Consider the following 13,779-nt stretch of genomic DNA (forward strand, 5'->3'; position numbering starts at 1 on the left):
TAAACTTACTCCATTTAAAATGGAGAGATGATCAGAATGGATAAAAATACACAACTTACCAGATGTTATTTATAAAAGATACTACTTATATGTAAGGGTATATATAGTAAGGTTACAGATAAAAGGTTGAAAAAATGATATATTGTTAAAAGCACTAAACAAAAGAAAGCTTATGTAATTACATTATTACCATAAAATGTAAACATTATGAAAAATATTGCTAGAGATAAAGAAATCTATCTTATAAAGATAAATTTTCAAATTTATAAGAAAGCATAACAATTCTAAATTGTCAGCACACAAATAATATAACCTCAAAATATATGAACCCAAACTTGACAGAACCACAATTAAAAATATACAAATTCATAATTATAACAAATGTTTTAAGTATAAACATGGGAAGTGGTTGTAAACATATCACTAGACTTTTGCAAACACGTTTGTTAAAAATTGGTGGGAACATCAAACAAGATAATCAGTCACCAAAAAAGACTGCTATATATTGACCTTATTTGTTCAATTTTAAAATTCTGTGAATAAAATTTGCTGTTCAAAAACCTAACTAGAAAGTTAGACAGTTATCTAAACAACATCTCAGTCTAAAAAGATGCTTCTTACAAAATTATATAAGGAATTGAGGTTGAGGCAATAATGAATCATCTAAATATAGGGAAGCCTATCTTGTTGAAGCTTTGAATTTCTTTGTTTATTCCTTTGTGTGTATCCATTACCATTGGGCATAGGTATTTGTATCCCAGTAATTACCATTATTGTTGGTTTACAGTAACAGGAACTTTGCATTTAAAAATAATATAAAAGCTCTGGCTGGGTGGTTCTGTTGGTTGGATCATGGTCCCCTACCCAAAAAGGTTGAAGGTTCAATTCCTGGTTGGGGCACATACCTACGTTGCAGGTTTGTTCCCTGGTTAGGTTTCATATGAGAGGTAACTGAGCCATGTTTCTTGCTCACATTGATGGTTCTCTCTCTCTCTTCCTTTTCCTCTCTCCCTAGGATTAAAAAAATAATTAAAATAAAAATATAAGAGGTTGCTGGTTCAATTCCCAGTCAGGGCACACACCTGGGTTGCAGGCCAAGTCTCCAGTTAGGGGTGTGCAACTATGTTCTTTATTTTGTGTGCTGTTGGCTCATTGTATGCACACACACATATTTTTAATCCTCACTGGAGGATATGCTTATTGATTTTAGAGAGATGGGGAAGAGAAGATGAAAGAGAGGGAGAGATGGGGAAAGAAGGGAGAAAAAGAGAGAAATAGATGTGAGAGAGAAACATCGATTGGTGATTTGTTGCTTCTTGTGTGTACCCCGACCAGGCACCAAATCTGCAACCTAGGCATGTGCCCTCGCTGGGAATTGAACCCACAACTTTTTGGTTACAGGGCAACACTCCAATCAACTGAGCCACACTGACCAGAGCCATTTATATAAGTTAACTACCCCAGCTTTACTTTCTTAATTTATTTCATCTATTTATTTTATCGTACTGTATATTTTTTGTAAGCCTCCTCAAAATCATTTTGAAGGAGTTAAGAGTACAATTACATAAATATAGTCAATTCTCATTGTTTGAAGCACTTAAGGTTTTATAAAGTTGCCCATAGACATTGATTTGCAAATACTGAACCATTGCTCCTGTGGGAAAATACAGGGTTAGGTTTCTGTGAACCTCTGGTCACAATGTTTTAATCAGCCAATCAACGCATAATCTCCTGTTTAAAAACACCTGCCTGGTGTGGCTCGGTGGATTGAGGGCTCACCTGAGTCTACGGACATACCACCCTGAACGCACCCGATATCGTCTGAGTGCTGAACTAAGAACCAAAAAATTGCTGGTTCAATTTCTAGTCAGGGCACATGCCTGGGTTGCAGGCCAGGTCCCCAGTAAGGGGAACGCAAGAGGCAACTAACTGATCAATGTTTCTCTTGCACATCTGTGTTTCTCTCCTCTTTCTCCCTCCCACCCCTTCTCTCTAAAAATAAATAACATATTTAAAATACTTTATTTAAAATATATTGTTGTTTCATTAATATTGAACTTGTGACCAACAGCACCAGAATTCGTGCTTGAACAAAGCCTATCTAACACAACTTTTCTCCAGAAGGCCCATAGCAGCCTTATATGCTCATACGAACACTAGACCTCACTTCAGAGCTATGCTTAAAACAGCAAAATCACCAACAAAAAATGCAAAACTGTGAAAAATTTGTCACTAAATAGATCATGAGGACACTTTTTAACAGTATGAGAACTAAAACAAGAAGGCAAAGAATAGCTTATTTGGGAACCTGCATGTCAATCAAGTCAAATTTTTTTCCACTATGTACAAGTCTGTCAATGACTGGGACAGTGCCAAAGATATTGATAGTGTATTTATAAATACATTTTAGCAATGAGGTGAACTTGCTGGAATCCTAAATAATGAGGATATGTACTGTATATATGTACCAATTATAAATGGTGTCTTTGCAAATATAACTAATGAAGTATTTTAAGCTCTGGCCAGAATAGCAAAATACAGCTTAAGTTTCTGTTGGGAAAAATTCTATATTATTTTTTATTTTATGTTTTCCATTACCATTTATCCCACTTATACCATCTTATGGCATTATTAGAAAGGAAAAGTGATAGCATTATTAGCTATTATAGTTTAACTTCTATAAAAAATAACTGCATGAACAGACTCTGAAAACATGCATGATTAAACTTGGCCTAATGATTTCAACACAGAGAGAAAATTTTTAGAATTTTGAATTAACTTTAAAATGTTGAGTAATTTCTAAGTGTCACATACTATAAACTAAGATTATTCTTCTAAAATAATGATGTTGTCTCTAAGAATATTATTGACTTCAATATTTATTGAATAGTAAAGCATTCTTTTTCTAAAAATTCACAGTGACTGTCGTGAAGAAAAAATAAGGAAGCTTACACCTGGTGAAATGGATGAAATTCGGGAAATATTATCAAGAAATCTCTACCAAATTCGTCAGCGAGTGAGAATAATTTATCAAAATATTTACTTGCTTTTGACTAAAAATATGCCTTCTGATTTTGCGCTGTCCAGTTATAATGGATACTGTCCCACCATGACACCAACCTCTGAAGTTCCATACCAGGCGTCTTCTCTTCCCTCAGACCCTATTTCAGTGTGCAGTTGTTAGGGTACCACTCTTCTCTGGACACTGCCAGTGAAGCCTTCTGGGAATTCTGCTACTATAGGCTTGGAGATTTAAATAAATATATATATGTATATATTTTTTAAATAAAATATGTATTATATATTTTTATAAAATATATTTCATATATATGAAAATAATTTTTAATGAAATACCTTTATTGCTTAGACTTCTAAAAATGTATTTTTGTTATTCATAAAGTGCTGTAGATTCTTCCTTTAACGTCATCTGAATCGCTTCTTTAACTGCATTTTCATTGTTTACTCCTTATTCTAATAGTTTGGCAATAATATGGCTAACACTTAGTGAAGACATACAATTTGCCAAGCCCCATTTCAGTGTATTGCATGCATTAGCTCATTTACCATCTAATAAATGGTGTTACTTTTGTCTCCACTTTACAGATGAAGAAATTAAGGCATAGGGAGACAAAATGGTCTAAGGGACACACTGCTTGTTAGGATTCCTCTCACTCATGTTGGGGTCATCTGTGTAGCTTCTTAGCTGCTCTCCCCAAAGGTTGTCCCCATTCCATTCTATATACTGTTCATTCCTCCACCCTTTCCCCTACAGCACCTTAAAAAAAACACCCTTTTTAAAAAATCCTCACCAGAGGACATGCTTATTGATTTTTAGAGAGAATGGAAAGGAGGGAGAGAAACAGATCAGTTGCCTCCTGTACATGCTCCAACCAGTGACCAAACCTCCAACGTAGGCATGTGTCTTGACCAACCATCAAACCTGTGACCTTTCGGTTTACTGGAGGATGCTCCAGCCAAGTGAGCCACACTGCCAAGGGCACTAAAGCACCTTTTAATAGCAGCATTTCCCTCTCTCCACTGCTGCTTCCTGTCAGTTCAGTTGACCCATACTCTTGAATTTTTAATGTTTCCCCAAACCTTCCATTATTCCCAACCTTGTCTTTAAATGAGCTCATGCTATAGTGCTGTACCACTTAAGTCTAGACCTTAATATCATAATTTATATTATTTTGTTAGCCTTAGATGCCCAACTAGATGGTACATCTCAAGGCAGGAGTTGAGCCCTATGTTGTTTTTTTTTTTTTCCCCATATATCTACTAAGCCTTATATAATATGGACACAGGGATATTCCCAAGAAGTATACATTAATTCTATCAGAAAATGAACCTACTTACAAATTATAATGTTTTAGGCAACAGATTTCTATGTAGCCTGTAAAACTTTTAAAACTGTATGCCATATATAGCCGCCTTAAGACATTTCACTGCTTTAAATACCAGGTCGTGATCATTGCTGATGGTAGCAGCAGCTTTCTCAATTTGACAGCCCAGTTGAAAAGAACTTTTCCTTTATCAAATAGACATGGCACCAACAAGTGTCTCAGAGTGATTTGTTTTTATACCAGTAATTGTTATTCAACAAAGAATGGATGAAGGCTTGTATTTTTTCCCTAGCCACTAATAGTGGGTAAAATACATATAAGGTACTTAGAGGTAAATGAAGCCACTTGATGAATTCAATGACTTTTCTCATTTATAAAGGATCACACTTTCCAATTAAAAAAAACTTTATTCACTGCCTTTATTAGAAGCCAAATTCTTTCAAAATTTCAAAGAATGTTAACTTTCATACTTTTTTGCCCCTCTGTACATTGGTTAAGTACCTTGCTGAGATGCAAAGCCAAAGAAACATAGTGAAGTTTTGGAATTTCTGGGGGCAGTAAACAGGCTTTTAAAAAAATGTCTCTTGTGGTTTTATTTCAGACATTGTCATACAACAGACACAACCTGACAGCTGACACGAGTGAGAGGCAGGCCAAGGAGATCCTGATCCGCCGGAGGCACAGTCTGCGAGAGAGCATCAGAAAGGACAATAGCTTGAACCGGGAGCGCAGGGTAACTGGAGTGTGTGCAGCTGGGGTGTGGACTGCCTCTAAAAGCTGAGTCAGCAGCTTCTCGGGAGGCTGTGCTGATTGTCACAGTAATTCTGGGATAGAGTTGACTTAAAAGTCTTTGAGATGTTTCTTGAACACCTATTATGTTCCAGGCACAGTTCTATCTAGGCCCTTGGGGTACATTGGTAAACAACTGAAAAATTCCTACACTTGCAGAATTCATATTCTTGTCAGGCGGAAAATGATCACTAATAGAGTAAGTAAATTATCTGTTAAAAAGAAGGCAATACGTGCTATGGAAATAATTAAAAATTGCCAAGGAAGGAACTTGCAAGTGCTGGGAAGAGTCAGACAAGTTTCAATTTTAAACAGAATGACTGGGCCAGGATTCATTTGGAAAGTAATATTTGAGCTTTCCAGTGAGAGGTTGCTGCCCAAATGTGGGCAAGCCTGTGTGCTGATGTGGAGAAGCCAGTGACTGGGGAGTGAGTGTTTGTTCACAGGGCAGTTGGTTCAACATTTTTCTTGGTCCTAGAAAAGTCATTTTAAATGATATCATGATTGCTTAATTTAATACAAGAGGCATGCACCTTATTTTTAATAATATTCTGTATTTGGTTATCAGAGATAACCACATTTGTGTGAATAAGGTGATCTCTTTCTTTGTGTTCAACATAGTAGAACTGATTAAAAATTAAAGAAACTAAAGACAAATGGCATTGGAAATGTCAGCAAATTAACTATGGTAATACTTTTTGTTCTATCACTTTCAAGACTTATTAAATAAAACTAAAATATACTGCAATTTTTAATCTGTTCTCTTGTACATATGTATAAATAGCTGGTTCAGTAGCTTTTCCTTAAGCAAACCCGAAGGTTTTCATGTCTTGTTCCCAATGGTCTCACTTTATTTCCATTTTGTTTTACTCTGATTTCTTCTATATATTTGAAGAGCTTTAGTGATTTTTAAATTCAATTATAGCTTGGAACTTTCTTCCCCATCCCTAATGCCTCTCACAAAATAGTTTTGAAATTGAGAACATTTTAATTTTTAACAAGATCTGTCATAAGATTTTACACTTCTAATATATAATAAATAATGTCTACCTAGTCTAAGATTTTCTTTTTTTTTACAGGCTTCCACTTCAACCTCCCGATACTTATCCTTACCAAAAAATACAAAGCTTCCAGAAAAGCTACAGAAAAAGAATATTTCTAATGCAGGTAATGAATACAGTTGGAGCAGAAAGACTTGAAACATTTTTACTAATGTGTATGGAATAGAAAGATGTCCCTATTCTGCTTCTTTATTAAACACAGTGAGTTTGATAGCTGGCAAATCTGAAGTAACAATACAGTGGCCTTTTTTAGCATTGCATCTTTTTTTAATGGAGTTCTCTGCATATTATAAAAATTCAATCAATTATTTTTCATGATTGTATTTGATATAGCAAAAGCAAGTATCACCATGCAGTTAGTAAACAGGTAAAGTTGTAAATGTGCAAAGGTATCTTTAATTTTTTACAGTGATTCTAACAGATTTTCATAAAGGCAGCCATATATTTTACTTCTGGATGTAATTATTTAAGCTTTGACATAAAGTCTAATACCTCTGTATTTGATAATTTTATGTAGATTCCATTTTCTGTGAACTCCCCAGAAGAAATGTTAGAATTATCATGTATTAAAATGTAGAAGTAACAATAATATCCCCACCCTTTTCTTCTTGTTGATTTATTTAACCTAGGAGAGTTTAATGATGGTCTGTGGTAAAGGAGGATGAGGTGAGAAGTGGGGAGGGAGAAAAAGAGAGGGACTGCTGGATACTCAAGAGCAGATGGCCATGTTACCACAGAGCATCCAGCAGAAATTGTTTCCAAGAATCTCAACTCCTGGGCAAGCATCCCATTAGCTGTCCTGCCCACAAAAGTGTAGGACCTCAATTTTGATGGTGATCTGGTTCTAATCTTGACTCCTGTGTTTGGAAAGTGCACATTGGTGTTTTCACCCTTTTATAAAAATATGAAGAAAATAAAATATGAGATTCCAGATCAAAGAAAAGAATCTTTATAATAGCAGCTGATTCTTGGTGTCCTCCTGTGTGGAAGACTGAACCCTCCTGGGACAGTCCCTGTGCTGCAGGTGAGAGCACGGTCTCGGCTGCTCAATGGTCTCGGAATGCCCACTCCATCACTTATTGGTATCTCTTGAATCTCAGTTACTTCATCTGTAAATTGTGATTGTGAGAGTTAAATAGGTTAATGTATTTAAAAGTGCTGAGGACAGTGCCTGGCACATAGGAAAAACTCTTCAAAATCAGTATGAATGTATGCTTGTGGACCTAAATGCTAATGGAAATCATGCAGAATGCCCAGGTCTCTCACAGCGAGCCAAGAGGGAGCCCTCTGACATACTAACATACTGCAGTCACTGATAACACCTTTTCTCTGAAATGCTTGTCCATGATGTCCTTTTGTTTGTGGTAGGTGACAACAGCAGCGACTCAGACACAGATGCCGGGACCACCATCCTCAATTTAAAGCCCCGAGCCAGGTGCTTCTTGCCAGATCAGTTCTCAAAGAAAGCCCCCCAGTCCTACAAAATGGAATGGAAGAATGAGGTAGACGTTGATTCCAGCCCAGGGCAGCCCTGCACCCCCCCAGCTCTCCACAGCAAAGAGGGGGCCACCCAGACCCCAGGCGTGCTCCAGCAGCCCCTTCTCTCCAGAGGCCAATTTGGCCAGGTGCAGGAAGACAGTGTGACTGAAGGCAACCGACCCAAGCCACCCCCCAGGTTGGTCCGAAGGGCATCAGAGCCTGGAAGCTGGAAAGCCCGCTTTGGGAGTGAAAAATCATAATGGAAATGGTCAAAGCAGACATGGAGAGGGGCAGTGACTGACCCAGCAGAGCTGTGGTTATTACTCCAAAACCCGACACAGGGGAATCCATCTCAAACCCTCTATGCAGCTACATCTACTCTTTGGGTGGTGGAGTCACACCTTTGGTTAATGGGATGATTGCTTACCCAAAGAAGAGAAAAATCAAAGAAAAAAAGACCCATCAATTGTCTCTTATGACTTGTTGCTAGCAGTTGTAGTCTTTGCAGGCCTAAAGAAAAAAACAGTGTGTGTCTTTAGAACTTGAAGGACAGAACTTGAAATTTTTAACACACCCTTGTTGGTGAAAATTTTAATATATACATATGCCTCAAATTTTATTTATGAAAAAAATATGTGTATCTGTGATCAGTTTTTAAGTGAATGACACTATACTCAGAGCATCTTCTTCATGCATAGAAGGCAGCTCCTGGTGGTTGGCGGGCCATCCGCTAGAGTCCAGGTGTTTCCAGATTCCGAGCTGAAGAGCAATACGGTGGCCTGGCTGCCAGGGTCCAGATCAGAGGTCCCATGACTCCTATGGAATAATGAAAATCAGCTGGTTTTTAATTTGTTTCTCATTCTACCAAGTGTTTGGGTGACATATAGATTCCATCTCCTCTTCATGTTCAAGTGGTGCAAAGAGAAAGGTTGTATGGATGACACCAGTTTGTGATGTGACAGACTGGGTGACAGCTTTTGATAAAGTTCCACCATGGGGGCCTCCTGTGGCACGTGGGGAGATAGGGCAGCACCTGCTGAAACTGTGTTGGCAGGTGTTATAGTGTGTGATACTGGGAGGAGAAGGCAGGTTGCCATTCACACCCATCTATGACCACCTGCTTCAGAATTCTTCTGTAGAACATTCTAGAACTTTGAATCCAAGTCAGGATCTAAGCAAACAAGATTGAAAGTTTATATAAACAGTATTCCAGTGTTTAACAAATTGGTTAGAGTTCAGGTTTTGAATTTTATTCAGGCAGAAAGCACTTTGGAGAATGGGCGTTCTATTGTTTTGCACTAGTCTGTAAATTTTTCACCCTCCTCCCCAAATAAAGTGGTAACTTAGTTCTTCATATAAAAATGGATTTTACTCACCCGAGTACTTGTTAAAGTACCTCAGAAAAGACAAGCAGTGGAACATAATCATTAAAGATGATTTGAGTCTCTGTCTCTTATGCTATAGATTGATTGGCCTGTTATTTTTTTCTGGAAAAAGAACAAAACAAACCTTTTTTAAAACTTGACTGGAACAAAATTCTAAATTTCTGGGTTCAGACATGAAATCAAGACACTCATGTAGTTCCTTGAATTCACACTGGAAACACAGCAAATGACACAAATGATAAAAGCATAACTGATGGAAAACATGAATAAATTTAAAAAGACACAGTATTTAGAAATCCTTGGCAATGGTTTTCTGTCCCCTGCCTCTTCCCCCACCGATGTGGAGAAGTAAATTTTCTAGCTTTTATTTTAATGTTCTAAAGTCTTGTAAGGCTGCTAGATTGCTAGGTGTGAGACAGGGGAGAATATACATGCAAGATACAGTTTCTTCATTCTCATAAAGAATACAGTTTCCTTCCAAACTCTCCCTAGTAGATCAATGGAAAGCAGTGTAGACACAATTTAAAACTACAAGCTTGGGATTCTATGCCAAAAATATTAATTTTAAATGAAAATATTTATATAAAATATGTACTACATGTGCTGAAAATTAAAATGATTTACTTTATAATTTTATTATAGGAATATGATTCATCAAGAGATGTGATATGTACTTTAGAGACTGACAACAGTAAATTTTGTAAAGTTAGTATATGAAATTTGAAGGGGAAGGCTGAAGTGGAAAATTACCTTAAAAATGTTTCCTGATTTTTCCTGGTGTTCTATATTAATAAATATTATAAGGAGTCTAACTCTCTGGAACTGAAGGAGAATAAAATGAAATTTTTTATAAAACTACTCCTTGAGTTGATAACCAAATTGAGCTTTTACTTATTAAAAGTCAGATAAAGAAATTTCACGACACTGTGTAAATTTTAAAAACAGGAACATGTATTTTTATCTTTATTATCAGTACAAATTCTTTATTGAATGATAAAAACAATGAAAAATAAATTTGATTTCATTTAGCGTTTTCTCTATACTTTTTAATGAAATTATTGAATTCTATATACTAATGAAGGAAACAGTATGAAGTTAAACCCTTTAACTAAATATGCTAATCTAAATTTCAGTAATACATACAGACCCCAACCTTTAGTGATGACTCCCTTAGTTGGAACACTTCATTCAACCAAAGTTCCAATGTGACTATAGAATATTGATGGGTCTTTGATGTTTGTGGTAACAATTTTGATTTTTACTGCCTGTAAGTGAAAAGTCAGGGCTTATTTCTTTATATATAATTCTAAGGGCCAACTATTAGAAATAGTTATGCCAGTTAGCAAACAACAAGAAATTGGCTATAAAATCGCATACTTTAAAAAAAACAGGTTTTGTGTACTTGCCTCCAAATTATCTGGGCTGAAATTACCTTTGGTTTTTGCTAAGCTTTGTAGTAGGGGTACACTGTTCTATCTGGGGGTGGAGGCAGGTGACAATTCATATAAAGAGCCTAAAGGAACAGTTATTTACATGTCTCAGTGTGTTTTACATTTGTAGCACTAAGTCATGTTGATGTTAAAACTGGCATTTCATAATTAATCATGAGAACTGTAACATGTTGTCAGTTCACAGCTCACACTTGACTTTATTCTCTAAGGAGTGATCATGTGCAGTTGAAATAGTTGTTGACACGATCTTCTGAGGCCTGAACACTGGATATTGATTCTCTTTCTCAACTTAAAAAAGAAAGGCTCCTGAATCAGAACAGTCTGCTGATCTGGGATTCTTGGTTAACATTTGTTTCTTTTTAAATTTTGGAATAAAACATGTAGCTCGGTGATACTTTATATTCCGCATTTTAACCAGGCCCTTTCTTAAACTCACTTGTAAGGCAAGCAAGAGCTTCATTGGGTCACTGCCACCAATGACTCTTCCCTTCCATTATTTTCCCCAATACCATCCACCTCACATGTGATGTGACTGAAACCCTCAGAAGGGGTCAGCCACCTCAGATGTGGGGACATAATGCCCACAATATTTAGTTTCTAAAATCTTCTTGTATGTTGCACTGGCACATGATATGCTGATCCCTTTTGTGCTGTTTTCTAATTTTTTCTATACTTTGAAAATAAAATTCTATTTTACTACTTTTAAGAATAATCAATAAAATGTGGGTCATTTCTCTTACCTGTATGGTCAGGGAATGAGTTTTTCTGTATAGAGTTACCACAAGCACTGTAAACAAATTTTCAATATACAGAGCATATTATTTTGAATGTTCAGAACCTACTTCAGGACCTTTCAGTATGTGACAGAGGTTTACCTCTTCCTCTCAGGCATCTGGTTTAAGTCCTTACCTGTAGCTCTAAGTGGCTTGGTAAAGGTGCTATGAAAGGGACCAGAAGAAAATGCTCACTATGGTCAGTAACCTTATCACCTGGCACTGTCAGACATTGGAGTTAACAGAGCCCTGGCCTGTGCTTCAGCCTACATGGCACAGACAAAGGCAAACACAGAGCAAACACCCATCACATGTGCAGCAGAACACATTTATCATATTAGGTTCATTTTGGATAGTTCATGTGGTTTCAATTTCATTCAGCAAACTCAGGATGGAGTTCTGGTAGGTGAGCTATCACAGGAAAAAGTAATTTTCAGCCTGGATAAGAACCTGAGTCCCAGCTATTCAAAATGAAAGAGATTCTTCGGTAAGCCTGAAGAAAGATCATCTCTTATCTCACACGATAAATTGAAACTATTAATAGGTATTTTAACTACTGTTTTGTCCTCCACAGTGTATAATTTGGAAAATGGATTTTTATTTACCAATATGTAGTATAATTTAAAACCACAGTGATCAAAATACAATGATTTGTTCTAACAAGATACTTACAGTCCACTTTTTAGGCCATTTAAGTTATTAATGATTAACTCTACTTCCAGTGTTTGTAATGATCTTTTCCCTCCAGGAACAACACAAGCTCTTTGAGAGTATCCATTTTCAAAATAACAATTGGCACTATTTCGCACAACATAGTAAACTAGAAACAGCAGAAATTTTGTTACTGTTTTCATAGACAGCTATCTATAAAATGGTGAGTTTAGACAATATGGGAAATTAGATATCTAAAGTAAAATGTTTTAAAATAAGGTAGTATTTGTGCATCTGATTAATTAGAAATAAACCTTAGTGTGTAAAAACACATTATCTTGAAACTATCTCTTTGCCATCAGTGTAGAATAAATTTCACATTATGTATGTATCAGTATATGGTTAGAAAAGACACATGCTTGTTTTTTATTAAGATGTTTTTAGCATACTAGATGTTAGAACTTTCAAGTACCTCAGTACCCTGCTTTAAAAATATCCATCAGGATGCAAACAATGGCTTCTAAGAATTAATAGTTATAATAAACAACATTTCATAATAATTTAAAGGGATTTTATTATTAAAGAAAATCACTGTCACATAACTGCAAATTTTCATGCAAATTTTTCAGAAAAAAGAATTAGAACTGAAAAACGTTTTTTTAGGTATAACCCCATGATTCTCAACTCTGGGTGTACATTATAAACACTAGGTATTTTAGAGCCTGGTTCCGCAGTTCCAAGAACAGATCTATTATATATATACATCATCCTGGTCGGGTCTGTGGTAACCTATTTCAAGACTTCTTAAAGGCCAAAGTTAGTTTCTGGGGAGATCACTGTGCTGGCTTTTACTGTGTATTCCAAATAAAAAGCTATTCTCCTATAAGCAGATGACCAAATGCTTGAAATTTCCCCTAGCTTGAAATGCCTCCCACTCCCAATAGATTTCTAAGTATCTTACAGAAGCGTCCTCAGGAAAAGACACCTTCTTAATGTTCTGAATGTTCTAGAGAATTCCCATCAATGTCCACATATGTTCTCTGCCAGTTAACATAGAATGTGCTCCACTCTTATTAAAGGTCTTTCTAACCTTGCCTCAGTTTTGCTTAGACCAGGCCCAAGTGTCACTCAAGGGCCCTTCAGGAATCTTTCTGCAGCCACACCCTAATAGTCACCAGGACTTCTAGGTTTTGCCCCAAACCTACTTCCTTCCTTCAGTGCCCAGGACCACTTCTCCCTCATGGTCTTCTGGATTACTGCTCCAAAGTCTAGACGGCTCCGCTCTTGGCCTCCCATTAATATTTCTTGCTGTAGCCAGAGGATCCTACTTTTAACACAAAGGACCAGTGGCTCTTCCTCACCTGCCAGAAAAGCTCACCACTGGCCCAGAGGATGAGCCCCTTCAGGTCTAACCCTGTGATTCTCCACTGTGGGTGTGCATTAAAAATACCAGATACTTCAGAGCCTGGTTCCCCAGGTTCAGGGCAAGATCTGGGCAGCTAGGGTAGAGAACCACTGATCTAGCCCCTGCTGTTTGCTTCAGGCATAACTCCAGACTTCCCTGCTCCAGGCCATTGGGCCTGAGATGTGGAGTCCTGCACATTATTCTCATGGCCAGGCATCTCCTGTTCCCTTTCTGCATATCACTCGAACCTCTGGACATGAGGACAGAGGTATACTTTCCCTCTCCTCTGTGGAAAAGGCCAAGCATTGTAGAACCCCACGCTCTGAGGCTGTTTCATAGTACTTACCAGTTGTGATTGGCATAAAGTTGAAAGAGTGCCACTTCCTTTAAAAGTTCAATGCCTCTAAAGTAAGACTACATATAAGAATTAGGTTGAATCACA

At 36.9% G+C, this 13,779-nt stretch overlaps 1 protein-coding gene across 1 annotated transcript in view; it reads left to right on the top strand.

The window, feature by feature from the left end:
* The window catches only part of SLC9A2 (solute carrier family 9 member A2), a 134,661-nt gene extending 123,127 nt beyond the window's left edge, over positions 1-11,534 (top strand). Inside the window, exons 9-12 of the mRNA XM_024571862.4 lie at positions 2,920-3,016; positions 4,945-5,076; positions 6,212-6,299; positions 7,562-11,534. Of these exons, the coding sequence (XP_024427630.1) occupies positions 2,920-3,016; positions 4,945-5,076; positions 6,212-6,299; positions 7,562-7,932 (688 nt within the window). The 3' untranslated portion in view covers positions 7,933-11,534. The remainder of the gene's footprint in view (positions 1-2,919; positions 3,017-4,944; positions 5,077-6,211; positions 6,300-7,561) is intronic.
* The last annotated feature ends 2,245 nt before the right edge of the window (positions 11,535-13,779 follow it).

Source organism: Desmodus rotundus, chromosome 5 (genome assembly GCF_022682495.2).
Source record: "Desmodus rotundus isolate HL8 chromosome 5, HLdesRot8A.1, whole genome shotgun sequence".
Taxonomy (NCBI): Eukaryota; Metazoa; Chordata; class Mammalia; order Chiroptera; family Phyllostomidae; genus Desmodus; species Desmodus rotundus.